Source organism: Aaosphaeria arxii (assembly GCF_010015735.1).
Source record: "Aaosphaeria arxii CBS 175.79 unplaced genomic scaffold BU24scaffold_10, whole genome shotgun sequence".
In the NCBI taxonomy this organism is placed as follows: Eukaryota; Fungi; Ascomycota; class Dothideomycetes; order Pleosporales; genus Aaosphaeria; species Aaosphaeria arxii.
In genome coordinates this window covers 792,638-808,275 of record NW_022983483.1, presented here as the reverse complement: position 1 = coordinate 808,275, position 15,638 = coordinate 792,638, and the positions used below count along the sequence as shown (strand labels likewise).

Below are 15,638 nucleotides of genomic sequence, written 5' to 3'. Positions count from 1 at the left end.
GAAAATCGAGAAGGCTAAAAAGAAGGGAAGAAAAGAGACAGGTTCGGCAAAAGACAAAAGAGAGGGAGAGAAAGAGAAAGCGAGCGTGAGGGTGACGATGATCTGATACTACGAGACGCACGAACGCACGCACGCATGCACATAACACCGACGAGGGGTGTAAGAAAAAACGGACAGGATCTTAAGATTTCAAGGATGATACTTGATGAGCAACAAGAAAGAAAGAGAAAGTACCAGCAGCAGAATCGAAAGGGACAAGAGACACAAAACCGAAAGAGCAAGAAATAAAAAAAGGATATTATCGACATGCGTTCCTACCACCACCGGAGCAACAACGTACGTATGTACAGGGTCTTGGGTTGAAAGCAAAAAGACCCGCCCGCCGCCGCCGGTCCTAACAATCATCCAGTCCAGTCCAGCGTCCTGAGGATATTATCATTGTTATAGAATGGGGGGTATATGTGGGGCTATTATAGGCGTCTGCATCGTACGGTCGGTCGAGAAAGCGCTCATATTATGAGTTGAGTTCAAAAACCTACCTTACCTTGCCTTACCTAAAAACACTACCCGTACAAGTTACAACTTAAACTTTTTAAGCATCCACATCCCATGCGATACCACATCCCCTCCTCAATAATAATAATAACCCCCATAATAATAAAATAAAACGCCCGCCAGCATGACATTGGAGCACCAAGCGAAAACGGTTTTTGCTAGGGCCCGGAGGGGCCACGGCATGGATGTATGCCCCCCATGGCGTGTGTGTGTGCGTGTGTGCGTGCTTTTCGCATGCAACGTTCGGGAAGCAGGGGAGGGGTATCGCATCCCATGCCCTTCCTTCAACAGCCCAGCCAATGTGCGGCCGTGGATGAAAAAGAATACAGCGAACTAGTAGAAAAGGAATATCCAAAACGCAATTGATAATATGGGACTGCTGGCTGGGGTGGAGAGAGAGAGGAGAGGATCGGTGAAGCGTTTGATATGCTTGCTTGCTTACGAGATAGATGGGCAAGGTTAGGTAGTTGATGGACGAACTTGGGTCTCATGTCTAGCTTTGGTGGTTTTGATTGTTCTTTCTGCTTGCGCGCGCGTGCGTAGACTGGAGTGGAGTGGAGTAGTGTGGAGATTGGTTGTTGGAGTGATAATCCGCCTACTGTAGGTTGTAGATACTTTTATTTTCTAAATCTACATGTCTGTTCTAGAGTATGTTGTAGCCGGTTGAGAGTATGAAGGCCTTGCAAGCCAGGTATTGTAGAGTTGAATGTAGCCAGTTAACAGTCTAATGATCTCACGAATGCACTCTTGAATACAGAATTGAAGGCATATAATAGTAGCAGGGAGCCAGCCCGATATGCCGACACTTTGTACCTGGACCGTTTGTAATTAGATGTGCCAACCAGCAGTGGAGGCCGGCGGCTGTGACGTTGACAAAGAGAAGATCCGACTACATGAGTGGGTGTAAAGAGAGGATGACGCTGACGACAATGAATGATGATGAGCAGCATGCAAAAGGATTGCTTCTCGACGATCCCGGCAGCGGTTACCGGTTGCTCATTTGGCGTGTGCCTGGAGAGATAGATAGGATTAGAGAGATCCTGGCCGGGCGTGGCTGGGTGCCTGGCCTGGATAATGAATGATGTGATGTTATTGGGAGTCTGGAATATGGGATTGGATGGGTTGTATGGGTTGTATGGGATGGACGGGGAGGGTTGTAATTGTGGTATGGGTAAGGAATCTAGGATATGGGTATGGCGTGCGGGTGTGGGTGAGATGATCCGCGGTGTGAAACGGGCTTGCAGTAGTCGCCGGCTTTGCCTATGCGGTGATGATGATGGTGATGATGATTGACTGATGTCTGTTATAGACACAGGTTTGTGGTAATTGTGGACTCGGGCCAGGTTGTTGGCAAAGAAGTCAAGAAAGCTTCTGCTTCTCGAACAAGTATGGGAACAGGTATCAGACATGGGGGGAACGAGAGATGGTGGTTATTGGTTTGGGTTGGTGGTGGATACGACAAATCTCGCTTCAGGTCACTTGAGGTTCTATGAGGTAGCCTAGATGCCGCCGGATCTTGGGGACACCGTGCTCACCCGAATCAACATGCGCTTTGCTTTGCTGAGTACACTGTAATCATCCCTAGGTGTAATTACCTCAGGTATTCACTGTTTGCAACTCATCATGCAAACACTGTGCGGAGTACAATACACAGTGGATCGCTGTTGGTGTGATTGTGATGAGTTACAGAAGTTGTAGATTCAATCTCTTTTGCGTCAAGTGTAGTGGTAGGTTTGTCAGGTTTGGGTTTAGTTCATTTCGTCGGATTCAATCATTTCCATCTTCATATGTTCCCTAAATTTCTTTTGCTTTATTCATACACTCACACTCTAAACAATTCCGGTTCCGGGACAACGAACACCATCACCATCATCACAATTATATGATTGCGAACCCGAAATGATAAAGTTTAAACAGAACAGCCAAGCCTTTGTCATATCAGTCATGTCCGGGGCCCTCATAATAATGCGGGGGGGCTAATGATGCTCGATTACTCTAGTTCACTTGATGGCGGCCCGTTGTTCGTTGGTGTTTTTTTCTCTGCCCTGGAAGCGGGAACGAAGGGATTAAGTCCCCTACCCTTTAATGACAATCCGACCTAATACCTACAACATCCAGGACACACACACCCCCAGGACGTCCCCATAGGTACATTATCATTCCTACCATAATTTACACGACCATATTCCCGGCCATCCACCCAGGAGGACCACAAGCGAGAAAGCTCGAGCATCATATACGCCTGGGAATAGCCACAAGCGCCCTCACCCCCATACGCATACGGTAGATCCATTCAAGCCCACAGTGCACTGAGGGCAGACACACACACTTTTAGGTAGATGCACACACATGCATACATACACATACATCTATACTTACAATCGGTCTGTACGGTACCAGCCCAGTGCATGAGGCAGACAAGCATATCTCATCCATCCATCCATCCCTCCCTCCATCCATCCACATCAACCTCCACACACTCATACACCCTCACGCACGCTAGCCTTGCCAAAGGACAAGGAGACAAGCATCAGCGTACGGAGCCAACAACCGGCGCAGTATCGTACTCGTAGTGGTGGTAATCTGCAGCCTGAACAGACACCATACCAGTCTCCCCGATCCGACTGTCTATCCTATCCCATCTAGATCTACTTTTACTTTCTTGCTGCTACTCGCTGTTTTCCTCTTCCATCTCTCTTCTCATCTCCCTGTACCCAGCTGGCTATTATATTATATCATCCGCTCAACCCTGTTGTTACCCCATTTTTTTCCCTTCGCTCCCACTTCTATCCACCTACTACTTTTCTCTTAACCTCCCCTCGTGGCCTTTATCTTTCTGATTATTTCCAATTGCTCCCTGCACCTACACTACTGCTTTTAGACCCCCGCCAGTCTTCAAAGTTTGATATCAACTTTGTTCACTGCGTTCATGTCTACCGGGCCACTTTTTGTTTGAGCCGCGGCCCCTCCACACCGACCGAAGAATTGCGGCGACCAACCTGCCGATCCCCCTTCCAAAAATCCCCCAGTCCCAGATGTTCCACACATTCCAATCGTCGGTAGGACTTCGGTCGCCTGGAGCAGATGGAGATGGCACTACCAACAAGCCTACTCGTGCAGCGGGTTCGCGACGAATATCCACAAGCAATGCATGTGTCGAATGTAGACGCCGCAAGATTCGCTGTGATGGCACCCAGCCCTGCGGGCAATGCCAGTGGTACCAACATCCCGAAGCGTGCGGGTATTCCAAGCCAGCTCAAAGGGTTGTCCCGAGCAGAAAGTATGCATCCTGTAATTTGAGTCGTTGCGATGGAAGCTGATTCATGATGAACAAATCTAGGCTAGTCGATAAGCTATCGAACAACATTGAGCAGTACAAGGCCGTGCTTGCTAAGCTGTATCCAAGCAAGGATCTAGAGTCCCTGACTTCTATGCCCCGCGAAGAACTTTTGGAATTGGCACTTTCCAGTCCAGCTGTAGCAACCTCTCCTCAAGGGGAGAATGCTCAAGCGATATCCGAGGTCGTCTCCCATGGCTCGGAAGGCGCCGAGAGTCTCGAGGCACTCGAACAGGCACCTCAGGAGGACCCTTATTGGGATGAACAACGCAAACACATTGGCCGAGTCCAAGGGATCTCTGACGATGTCAACGGCCTGTCTATGTCCGTGGATAAACTGTCTTCCTACGTCGGCATCTCCTCCATCACGGCAGCTCTCAAAGTCATCGTTCGATGCGCACCACATGCGAAACCCATGATTGCTAGTAATAATCAGGAGACGGCCGTCCCCAGTCGAGCTGGATCACCTCCTCCTGAGCTGTTGGACACCAGTCCGTTGGCACTGCCCACGCCCGCCCAAGGTCAAGAACTCATTGAGAGCTACTTTGAACGAGTGCATCTCTTCTTTCCTCTCATCGAAGAGCGCAAATTCTGGTCTACGTATATGTACAGCAACCGGAAAGACTCGCCATGGCTGGCACTGTTGAACATGGTCTTCGCACTGGGATCGTTGGCGTCATCGACCTCGGACAACGAAGCCCATTACGTCTACTTTATTCGGTCACGCAAGCATCTCACTTTGGAATCCTTCGGCAGTGGGAACCTGGAAGTGCTGCAGGCTTTGGCGATCATGAGCGGGTACTATATGCACTATCTAAATCGACCAAACGAGGCGCATTCGCTTATGGGCGGCACCCTTCGCATGGCTACTGCATTGGGCCTGCATCGCGAGTACTCGGACTGCAAAGGTGAATCTAGCAAGTATCTCAATGTGAAGACCCCATCAGAAACAGACTCCATCTCGCCCGAGATGCGGAGGCGAATATGGTGGAGCCTGTTCTGTCTCGATGCCTGGGCGTCAACGACCACAGGAAGACCTTCACTTGGAAGAATGGGGCCCTCTATAACGGTTCTTCCACCTGGCTCAATAAGAAACGCGGTTCGTGGGAAAACCCGCCCCCCTCAATCAATCGCCATGCTAATTAATCCCACAGGCTACCCCTACCCCGCTGCAGCCCAGCACGCCGCAATACATTGAACAGCTCAAGGTGCTTCCTTTGGTCCATAACGCCGAATTTTGCAAGATAGCCACCAAGATCCAGGATCGGCTTGTCGAGAGCCCATTACTCACCCCTTCCGAAACTTCCGCATACGACGATGAGATACTTCGCTGGTACGACGAACTACCCAGTATCCTGTCCGACATGGGCGAGTCATGTCCGGATTTCCTCCGACGCGTCCGCCATGTCATGAAATGGCGATTCCAGAACATCCGACTCGTGCTGCACCGACCGGTTTTACTGAACACCGCCCTCAGACGCTGTGCCTTTGTGAACCTCAGCGCAGAGGAGAAAGTCGCAGTGGGCAAGTGTCGACTCGTTGCTGCGAAGACCATCGAAGACATTTCGAGCGAGTGCCTACCCGATCTGATATCGGGATGGAACGCGGTTTGGTTCGTCTTCCAGGCGTGCATGGTGCCTTTGGTCTCCCTGTTCAGTGACCATAGCATGCCTGAGGAAGCTGAGAAATGGCGAGCGAGCATTGAGACTGCGCTCGCATTCTTCGAACGGATTCAACCTTGGAGCATTGCTGCAAAGCGCAGTATGGACGCAGTCTCACGACTCTATCAGACCTCAAAGGCTCAATTCCAGCAGCAGCAGCAGCAGCAACAGCAGCAACAGCTTCACATGCAGCCCCCTGAGCACACACAACAACACAACAACGGCCATCACGCTCAGTTCAACGGTCACAATATTCCTCAGATGGGCAGTCACTTCGAATACAACGGAATCCCCGACGTCACCGGGCTATCCATGAACCCGAACGCGGTGGGCACCTGGAACGGGGACCCAGCCGCCATGCAGCAACTGAACGGCTTCTGGGACGACATGATGTGGGATACGAACCTACCGGACATGCTCGACACGCCGTTCGGACTCAGCAACGAATACGAATTCCAAGGCGCAGCGCAGGACACCGGCGCACCATGCTGGATGCAGGGCAATTGAGAGACGCTGATGGATGCCAAGGGTGTATGTACAGAGGGTTGGCACGTCGGGCTGGCTCCCTCCTAATATACTATACCTACATTCACGAGGGTTCAAGCCTGTTAATGGCTACAGTGCACTCTTGATTTAGGTATAGAAGATACATGAAGCTAGCATGTGGTCAGCCCGACGTGCCAACCATCTGTAGGTAGGCATCGTGGAAAAGCCGGTGATCGTCCCGCAACGGAGCTTAGATCACCCGTCAATACGAGGTGCACATCAGACGGACGGGGTGGGCGCAAAGGGGGAGGGGGTTTCGTCATGATTTGGTTTGGCGTATCGCACATAGGAAAAACATGTTCGCGATTGGCATCATTCGGCGGAATGGAAGGACCTGCGCCAAGTAAACGAGCACGCTTTCCTTGTAGGGCAGGTTGGAATGCAAAAAGAAGAGAAACAGAGTCGAGGGAGAGAGCGAGAGCAAAGGAGCATGGGCATGGGATGGGATATGGGGGCCAACCATTCACGGGGCATGGGTGTTGGCCATCGGTGTTCTTCTTTTCACTCGTTCGTCGTTCGTTGGAGGTGCATGCATATTGGGGTCCCGGTTATGGGAAAAGGGTTGCAAGTTTTTTTTCCTTGCTTTGATTGGATGGATTTCCAGCCCTTTCTAAACGTTCTGTCTTGCATCGCTTGGTCGACTGTTTCTTTTGCGTTGTTGCTGTTCCTTTCACTGTTCTTGCATCGTTACTGTTTTATTGCATTTTGTCACTTGTACTTTTGCCGTTCGCTTTGCATCATTTTTCTTGCTTTTTGGTTCGATACCGTTTAGATATGCTTGTCCTTTTTCACATCGTATGTACTTGATCTCACTTGCATCTGCTGTATATTGTTCGCATCCGAACCGACGGAGCATTGAGAAGACACATTTTGGTAGCGATCTTCTGAATGAATTCCATTCACAAATGACAGGCATGTCAAGCTAGGGCCCTTTTTGCTAACAACTGTACATTCGCAAGCATGTTTGCGAGGTCTTAGGACTGTTAACTGGCTACAGTACATTCTTGAATGGCTACTTCAGGCATAGAATATACATGAAGCTAGCAAGCGGCCACCCCGACGTGCCTACGATTCTGCAGTTGCTGAGATCTCGGACACTGCATTATAATTACAAAGGGGGCCCACGCATGCGGTACTTTTATTCCGGAACAAATTGCGTCTCTCTTCAAAAGCTAGTGCACACACACGACAACCCCGATGAGGATGGTGCAGAAGGTTGAGAGACTCCACAGTAGCAACCATGAGTTCACTATAGGGCCGGGGGGGCTATAACATTCCCCAGATTCCAGGACGTGACGCGAGCCGTCGAATCTTAAGGCTAAAGACGTGCATTTCTTGGTCAAAGTCGCAACGAAGAGAGGCAGGCCAGGCTAGCAGGGCAGCAGCAGACAAGGCGAACAGAATCCCCGTCACTCTGCTGTGCTGCTGCACCGTTGCACGCTTCCGGTATGCCTTCCTGCGCTACGCAACGCAGGCCTGCAGGCCACTCTGCGCATCGTAGGTCTGGAGGAGAGATAATAGGTATAGTGTGGTTAATACAGGGCCGATATACCGAGCGAGACTGCCTTTCTCTCGTCCCCATCTCACCCATGATCGTCGTCCAATCCCACAGCGAATGAGACGTGGAGAGCGACGAGGTGGAGTTTGCATTGCATACGGCCGGCGGTCGTTCCCCATCGTACTGTACACATGTACCGCAGCAAGAACAGGAAAAGAACAATCGTCGACCACTCGACCTCTTATTACCCGCTGGCGCAGTAGTCCTGCTACTGTACATACATACACGTCGACCGATCGATTCGACGGCCTTTTCGCTTTCTTGCGCCGCAGGACTTTCATGCGCGCGAGTATCTTTTGCAGCATTAATTGACGTCTGTTAAGCAGGTGTTCTGTTCTGGATGTACATGTACTCCTCACTGCCTACGTTTCCCCCTCTTCTCTCATCCCCGCCCTTTCGGCGTTCGAAGCTCAAAAGCCTAAAGACGCGTTCCTGCAGCAAAAGGCAGGCCTTGCCAATCGTTCTCCGTCCATCGTCGAGGGATGTGACTTACGTAGCTCAGCGACGTGGTTATGACATGACATGGGAAATGCTAGCAAGCGGGCGCTAAACAATGGGAAACGGCAAAAATAGAGACATCCTGGTATATTTCCACTCATCCCTCCTCAAGCAGGTTTGGCTGGATTTTGGAAGGGGAAAGGATTGCGGTTGAGAGAGGGGGGTGTGACGTCGTGTGCTTCTGGAAGAATGGGGAGTTGAGGGTGGTGTGCATGTATGTATCTACCATGTGTGGAGTTGAGGTGGTGATTGACTGATGGATGGTGGTGGTGGTGGGTGCAATGCGACATCGCAATAATGCGAAGACTATTCGCATTACCCATGTAGAAAACGGACGAAGAAGAACGGGTTTTGTGTGTATTGTTCTTGGGCTGGCTCATGGTGAATTGCCAACAAGGGCCTGAGAAACCCAAGATTGCGATGAGTGAGAACATATGCCATACATTCACAGATCCGCACTCGCAATCGCACTCGTAAATCATACATCCGTACTCCACAGAAAACATCGTCACTATATCTCCTCTGCTTTGCGACCCAACCAACTTTCGGTAGATGCAACAGAATAGATGGATCGAACCAAAAAACACCACAGCCCCCTCGCTACCAATATTCCCCCTCCCCCCAACGTTACACGAGTCGGCATACAGGCCATCGGAGCCGGCACCGTCGTACGAACCTGTTTTCTCTTTATTTTCCTTTCCGTTGTTTATTTTCTTCCCCTGGTTAATTTCGCGTGAGGCCTGCGCGCGCAGGCCTTCGACGGCACTTCTAGAAACATACCGGGATGGGAGATCTAGTAGGCAAGCCTGTTTCTCTTCCTCTCTCCCTCCCTCTTTCTCCTGGACGAAATCTGCTAAAACCCCTTGTCACTTTACTTTTTTTGCCTACACAGTATTACCACAAAACAACACCCTGGCTTTCGATGAACTCCTTGAAGGGCCCCTGGGCGTATTCAGAGCCGCGGAAGGTGAACGCAAGGGAATGTATTGTAGACATGACATGGCATGGATGCGAATGTTTGTGGAGCGATTTATTCCATCCTGGGTGGCAACAAGGGACCTTGTAACTATGCATACCTGTGTATGCATATAACTACCTAACAAGCAAGCTATGCGAACCTCGCACTCGCAAGAAGCAACGCGAGCCTCGAATTGGATCTAGCGTCGCTATGGCCCGACAGGTAAGATGTAAATTGGTTGATCAAAGGTATTGTCAGGTTTGCGGCAACTACAGGATGTGAGGTGCGGGTAATGGTAGGAGCATATGATACCTAATTATTGGTGTGTCTTGGGGCGGTGCGTGTGGGTTGCGTGTTAGTAGCACAGTACTTCGTATTCATAGTGTGTTTAATCATACTCAAAGGTATAGACAAGACATTGGAGTCGCGATATTGAGTATTGTACTCCGTTGGTTGGTTAGGTAGGTATGGGTGTGCACTACTGCATTAGGTACCTATGTATGTAGAAGTATGTACATGTGGGTTTGACCAAGTACCGCAACCTTGAACCAGGCCGCTGGCAGAGTGGAGGCATTTTCGAAGAAGCAGCAAGATTGATCTTCCATGTACCGGCAGGCGTAGACGAGATGCTCATTTATCTGAGCGAAATGATGATTATGATGATGCCTTGTTGTTACGCGGTCTTTTCGCTAGTGGTCGGAAACTTGCAAATATCCGCATACCGTGCCAATGCACCGAAAGCCGAACAACGACAAATACTTCGTAACAGATACCTATAACATCTATAGTCACTGCCTAGAGCACATGTCAAGAAGATAATAAAAGGAGTAAGATCTCGGAAGCCGGAGAAACCGAGGTTCCATACATCTCGCCACGACACGCGATTTACTGGTGACTTTTTGCTGCCTCGTACTAAAGTAATACTAAAACCGATTGAAATGGAAAAATGAAATTGATCTGCTCTTGGCGTGAGAAAGCTTAACGCGTGCACTAACAGGAATAGTCCAAGTGGATTGGTTGGATCCCATCCCGTCTCCTGACATTATTCTTACCCTGCTCTACCACGTCTACCTAACTCTTCTACCTCTCCGCGCCCTCCGCAGTCTATCACCAATTCTCCCTCCTATTCTGTGCATTCCCTTTTGCTCCCACTCTCCTTGATTGCGCGCCGGTTTTCTGTTTTCATTTCCCACGCCAGTATATACACTTGGTGTCTCTCCCTTCGGTTCTCTCTGCGTCCCGACCGCCATCTTACATTTCAGTCCGACCCTTCCGACGCCACCTCTTCACGGCTACAATAGCCTTTCCACCATCCGAGTCTCGAAGTGCATATACCTACGTCTAGCCTCCCAGGAAGCGTACATTGTGCAGCATATAGATTACTCGACCACCACCTTCTGCATACCAGATCTACCTGCCCGCAGCCACCCACGTAGCCTTGCGTGCAGCAACCGGAACTCGCGACCGAAATCCCCTCTCACGGAACCTCGAGCCCAACGTGAATCTGGTCTCCCAGAAGCACGGTCTCGAACATTTCTCTCCCATCATGCCTGCCCGAACCCTCCCGACCATTCCCCTCGCCGATATCGAGGCGCATAACACCGACAAGTCCTGTTATGTTACGATCGGTACTAAGGTGTACGATGTCACTTCTTTCCTGTCCGATCATCCAGGTGGCGCGGATCTAGTCCTCGAGTACGGTGGAAAAGATGTCAAGGCCATCATGGAGGATGAGGTGTCCCACACGCACTCCGAGGCTGCGTACGAGATTCTTGACGAGAGTTTGATTGGCTTCGTAGCAACGGAGGCTGTCGTGAATGGTGCCACGAAGAGCGGGAAACCTGCGGAGATTGTGCCCCTCCCGCCTTCTGCGGAAGGTGTAGAGGAGCTCAAGAACATCAAGCAGAATGGCAAGCCCGTGTACGAAGCCACGGGCATGTCTTCGGAGGAAGATCTCAGCCGTGAGACCGACTTGGATGCAGACTACAAGACGCACAAGTTCCTTGACTTGAACAAGCCGCTCATCATGCAGGTTTGGAATGGAGGATTCTCCAAGAAGTTCTACCTAGAGCAGGTCCATCGACCCAGGCACTACCGCGGTGGTGACTCTGCCCCCCTATTTGGAAATTTCTTGGAGCCGCTGACCAAGACGCCTTGGTGGGTTGTGCCTACCATCTGGGTGCCTCCCGTCGCCTATGGTACTTATCTAGGTGTCACTGGGTTGGGAGGAGGTGTCACGGCTGCATACTGGGCCCTTGGGTTGGGCATTTGGACACTTGTGGAGTACATTCTTCATAGGTGCTTGTTCCATCTTGACGAGTGAGTTGATTGCCCTTTGCTTGAGCGATATCACATTCGAAATCTTTACTGACTCTGTGTAGGCATCTTCCTGATAACAGAGTCGGACTTACTCTTCACTTCCTCCTCCACGGCATTCATCATTATCTTCCTATGGACAAGTACAGATTGGTCATGCCTCCAACCCTGTTTGTTGCTCTTGCTGCACCATTCTGGAAGTTGGCTCACTGTGTCTTCTTCTACAACTGGTATGCCGCCGTTTCGGTCTACAGTGGTGGCATTTTCGGCTACATCTGCTACGACTTGACCCACTACTTCTTGCACCACCGCAAGTGAGTTCATCCCACGCCATTATCAGGCCCATCATATATAGACCTTCTTGCTAACTTCTTTTTAGCCTCCCTCCCTGGTACCGCGAGCTGAAGAAGTACCATCTCAAGCATCACTTTGCGGATTACCAGAATGGTTTCGGCGTTACCAGCCGCTTCTGGGATTGGGTCTTCAACACTGAGCTGGAGATGACTCAGCCCAAGGTGATCAAGTCAACATAGTCGACTGCCACTTTGAATGTTCATATGTATACCTTAATAAGCATTGCGGGCGTTCTTATGGAGTAGATGACGACGGTGTAGAGATAGGGGGGAATTCGGGTCACGATACCACCAAATGAATATATTTTAATAATGTACCATACATGCTAATAATGTAACATGCGCACCACAACATACTCACCTTTACCTGTTGTTACTGTCGTCGTTTGTTGTCACTGTCTAACCTTTTTCGTGACGTCAAGCACGGGCCATGCGCTCGCTAGCCATTTGCCTGCCAAGCAAACTATATAATCTCACTTGCCTCGTCGCTCCTCCACCTCCGCGCAACACCCCAACCTCACCTACTCTCTCTTTGCTGCCACACCCACAGCTCCCGCCCCGCTTCTTCTCAGACTTTATCATAGCTATACACAGTCGGCAAGTCAATCGCAAACACCAGCAGTTAATTCTGCGACTCCCATTGCTCGCTCACCGCGCTATTTTTCAGTTCGAAACCCCACGTCCGCCAACCTTCCGAGCCTCGTTGCCGCGCTCCGAAGTCACCTTCACTTACTTCCACTACCTCACTCAAGCAAACAACACAAAGCTAGATTCTAGTAACTCGCCCATCATGGTCGACTATGACCCTCTTGCCATCGAGGCCTTCCTTGACAGCACCGCCGCCGAAGTTGAGGCCGAGAAGCGAAGCAAGGAAGCCGCTGCTCGTCGCTCAAGCTCTGATGCCCGCTCAGTTTCTCGCGATCGTAAAGACGATCGTGACCGTCGCGACAGAGACCGCGACCGTGATCGCGCCAGGGACCGTGACAGCAACCGTGATCGGGATCGCCGTGATCGAGACCGCAACCGCAATCGAGATTATCGTGAGTCTAATAACGAGGGCGATAGGAGTCGTGAACGAGAACGACGCCGACGTGACGGAAGCAGGCCATCTTCCTCGCACAAGGATGCTAACACAGATGATGAAGGCAGTTTTCGTCGAAACGATCGCTCTCGCGATCGTCGTGGCCCACGCGACCGTGATCGGGATCGCCGTGGTGGTGACTTCTACACTGGCGGTGGTAGGGCTCGCTCAAGGTCCCCTCGCCGCCGTGACCGTGATGACGGACGCAATAGGCTCCGTTCTGACCGTTCCCGTGACCGTCGCCGCCGCGACGATGATCGTCGTGGTCCAGCCACGCCGCCCAAGCCTGAGCTTAATGAAGACGACAAAGATAAGCGCACTGTTTTCGTCCAGCAGATCTCCCAGCGTGCCGAGACGCGCCACCTTCGTGCCTTCTTCGAAGCTGTTGGCACTGTTGTCGAGGCCCAGATTGTCACTGATCGTGTGACCGGACGCTCCAAAGGGTGAGTTCAATTCCAGCAGAACCAAAGTTCGGATTTGTAATTAACTTAAATAGTGTTGGTTATGTTGAGTTCAAAGAGCTAGAGTCTGTCGCTAAAGCTATTGAGCTCACCGGCCAGAAGTTGAAGGGTGTGCCTATTATCGCACAACTCACCGAAGCTGAGAAGAATCGTGCTTCCCGAGCTGCCGCTGCAGATGCCAATGGCTCATCCAACCCACAGGCCCCGTTCCATCGTCTCTATGTCGGTAACATTCACTTCAGCATCACCGAAGAAGATCTCGAGACCGTCTTCGGCCCTTACGGCGAGCTTGAGCATGTTCAGTTGCAACGTGATGAGGCCCCGAATGGCGGTGCAGGCCGTTCTAGAGGATACGGTTTTGTCCAGTATGTCCTGAACCTGCCTTGGATTGTGTGATCGAGCTAACATTCCATAGATATCGCGATCCCGCTGCAGCGAAGTCCGCCCTCGAGACCATGAACGGCTTTGAACTCGCAAACCGCCAGATCCGCGTCGGTCTCGGCAATGACAAATTTACTCCGGAGTCCACCGCCAACTTACTTCGAAACTTCAACCAGCAGGCTTCAAGCTACCAGGGCTCTGCTTTCTCTGGAGCTGGTGGACGGGGCGCTTATGCTGGCGGCTCTGGTGGTGTCTTTGACCGGACTCATGGACGTGACGACCGTGGTGTGACTGGAGCCTCTGCCCTTGATGATAACGATGTCGCCGGTATCAATATTAACAACATGAATCGCGACCGACTTATGAATTTGCTAGCTCGTAATCCCGTCGACGAGCCTTCTCGTGGAAATGCCCATAACTCTCAAGCAGCTATTGCCAGATCCCGCGCACCCGTTGTCGAGCAGCCAATGGCATCTAGGTGCATCAAGATCAATGATGCTTTCAGCCCCGAAGAGTGAGTCATACTCATTGCACCATTTCGAATCAGCTTGTCGCTAACAAGACAACAGAGAGCAGAAGCAATGGGGCGCTAATTGGGTCAAAGACCTCGAAGCAGAGGTCAAGCACGAGTGTGACAAAAAGTATGGCAAGGTCGTACACATTGCTGTTGATCCAAACACAGATGGCGACATTTATGTCAAATTCGATACGGTCACCGCAGGCGAGAAAGCCATTCAGGGTCTCAATGGCCGCACCTTTAACTTCCGCCACATCCGTGCCAGCTACGTCGTGGACAAGATCTACAACTCTCTCTACGGTCTTCGCAACTAATAGGTTCCGAAATACTTTTCCGACTGGTTTGCATCTGATCGGCTTTTTACGAGCAGCTTAACTACATGTCCAGGTCGGAACCTGCACCAACGACACTTACCTTTGCACTTCATGTGCTCTGGTATTCCATCCTTCGATGACGATTGACAAAGCAGATCATCCTGCCGATACACGACGGATCCAACATCGTCCGAAGGTAATGCTTGCTTGTTTATGCTTCAACCCTTTTCCCCATGCCACTGCCAATGGCTTACACTCTGTACAATGTCCCCCTTTTTCTCTGAACCCTCGGGTCACTACCTATAGTTCTTGTTTTTTGTTTTGAATTGCGACCAGGGATGGGAATGGGCGCTACATGAATAGGCGCTTGGAGTCTGGCTAGGGGAGGATATGAGGACGAATCTTGTGCCCCGACGACACACTTTGAGACGGATAACTGGGTCGAGAAAAGGTGGGGGCCTTGGGTTTGGTAAAAGTTTTCATGTCTCTTCTTTTCCCTCAGCTATCGCTTTGGCGACGAATGCTGGGGCTCTTACACTGGTGTGTCTAGGTCTTTGAGCGTTTGGGAACTGGGGCTTACACGGTAGGGCTGGGATGGGAGATCCACTAATTGTTCCTTAGGAACGGTCTTGGGTTTTCACAACCCGGTCTAACGGAATACGCTGCATGGGTACCGGCTCTTTGATTATAACATGACTTCTAGGCATCTGCGATCGATGAATATGACTCTCCTCAAACATAACATGAACAGATGCATTGTGATGTCCTGCAGGTCGTTGTGGATTCGTCTGTTGGATTCTCTCGTCGCGACTGGTTTGTTTCTCTTCTACCGCCTGGCTGAACTGCTTCTTTTGCCCTGACAGCGTGACAGATATGCGGATGTACTTGATATCTCACTTACTGCCCCCTTCACCCCTATCACGTTGGAACACATTTGCTAATGTCAATACCAGCAGTCCCAAACTTGTTAGATGAACAATTGTCTTGCGTGTTGACCGATTTCTACGGAAGGTCTCGATTCCATTGCGACACTTTGTCTCTTATGCGAGATACACTATCTAAAACAACGTCTCGTCATAAAGATTTCAGTCGCTATAGGCGC

General features: G+C 50.7%; 6 protein-coding genes across 6 annotated transcripts; 5 read left to right on the top strand and 1 right to left on the bottom strand.

The window, feature by feature from the left end:
• Nucleotides 1-1,160: 1,160 nt before the first annotated feature.
• On the bottom strand, nt 1,161-1,967 carry BU24DRAFT_427212 (uncharacterized protein; the record flags this gene model as incomplete). Its single annotated transcript, XM_033529168.1, has 1 exon — nt 1,161-1,967. The coding sequence occupies one exon, from the start codon at nt 1,962-1,964 to the stop codon at nt 1,272-1,274; it is 693 nt and encodes a 230-aa protein (XP_033379350.1). The 3' UTR covers nt 1,161-1,271.
• A 1,285-nt stretch (nt 1,968-3,252) lies between these two features.
• On the top strand, nt 3,253-6,269 carry BU24DRAFT_50955 (uncharacterized protein). Its single transcript, XM_033534343.1, has 3 exons — nt 3,253-3,835; nt 3,896-4,991; nt 5,047-6,269. The coding sequence occupies exons 1-3, from the start codon at nt 3,591-3,593 to the stop codon at nt 6,058-6,060; spliced, it is 2,355 nt and encodes a 784-aa protein (XP_033379349.1). The 5' UTR covers nt 3,253-3,590; the 3' UTR covers nt 6,061-6,269.
• On the top strand, nt 6,270-7,002 carry BU24DRAFT_50950 (uncharacterized protein). Its single transcript, XM_033534342.1, has one exon. It carries the CDS (start codon nt 6,479-6,481, stop codon nt 6,869-6,871), a length of 393 nt encoding a protein of 130 aa, XP_033379348.1. The 5' UTR covers nt 6,270-6,478; the 3' UTR covers nt 6,872-7,002.
• Nucleotides 7,003-8,589: 1,587 nt separating this feature from the next.
• BU24DRAFT_50933 (uncharacterized protein) lies at nt 8,590-9,502 on the top strand. Its single transcript, XM_033534341.1, has one exon. The coding sequence runs from the start codon at nt 8,708-8,710 to the stop codon at nt 9,245-9,247; it is 540 nt and encodes a 179-aa protein (XP_033379347.1). The 5' UTR covers nt 8,590-8,707; the 3' UTR covers nt 9,248-9,502.
• A 715-nt stretch (nt 9,503-10,217) lies between these two features.
• Nucleotides 10,218-12,047, top strand: BU24DRAFT_427208 (Inositolphosphorylceramide-B hydroxylase). The gene is made up of 3 exons (XM_033529167.1): nt 10,218-11,432; nt 11,495-11,743; nt 11,809-12,047. The coding sequence occupies exons 1-3, from the start codon at nt 10,660-10,662 to the stop codon at nt 11,960-11,962; spliced, it is 1,176 nt and encodes a 391-aa protein (XP_033379346.1). The 5' UTR covers nt 10,218-10,659; the 3' UTR covers nt 11,963-12,047.
• Nucleotides 12,048-12,572: 525 nt separating this feature from the next.
• Nucleotides 12,573-14,536, top strand: BU24DRAFT_413697 (splicing factor, CC1-like protein; the record flags this gene model as incomplete). The annotated part of the gene is made up of 4 exons (XM_033526169.1): nt 12,573-13,306; nt 13,360-13,689; nt 13,740-14,219; nt 14,275-14,536. The coding sequence occupies 4 exons, from the start codon at nt 12,573-12,575 to the stop codon at nt 14,534-14,536; spliced, it is 1,806 nt and encodes a 601-aa protein (XP_033379345.1).
• Between the last annotated feature and the right edge of the window lie 1,102 nt (nt 14,537-15,638).

Bases quoted from the DNA above. Each gene is read 5' to 3' on its own strand.
- BU24DRAFT_50955 (XM_033534343.1), top strand. From the start codon at position 3,591: ATGTTCCACACATTCCAATCGTCGGTAGGACTTCGGTCGCCTGGAGCA. The intron at 3,836-3,895 runs GTATGCATCCTG...GAACAAATCTAG, and splicing joins AGGGTTGTCCCGAGCAGAAA to GCTAGTCGATAAGCTATCGA. The intron at 4,992-5,046 runs GTTCGTGGGAAA...TTAATCCCACAG, and splicing joins CTGGCTCAATAAGAAACGCG to GCTACCCCTACCCCGCTGCA.
- BU24DRAFT_50950 (XM_033534342.1), top strand. From the start codon at position 6,479: ATGCAAAAAGAAGAGAAACAGAGTCGAGGGAGAGAGCGAGAGCAAAGG.
- BU24DRAFT_50933 (XM_033534341.1), top strand. From the start codon at position 8,708: ATGCAACAGAATAGATGGATCGAACCAAAAAACACCACAGCCCCCTCG.
- BU24DRAFT_427208 (XM_033529167.1), top strand. From the start codon at position 10,660: ATGCCTGCCCGAACCCTCCCGACCATTCCCCTCGCCGATATCGAGGCG. The intron at 11,433-11,494 runs GTGAGTTGATTG...GACTCTGTGTAG, and splicing joins TGCTTGTTCCATCTTGACGA to GCATCTTCCTGATAACAGAG. The intron at 11,744-11,808 runs GTGAGTTCATCC...ACTTCTTTTTAG, and splicing joins TACTTCTTGCACCACCGCAA to CCTCCCTCCCTGGTACCGCG.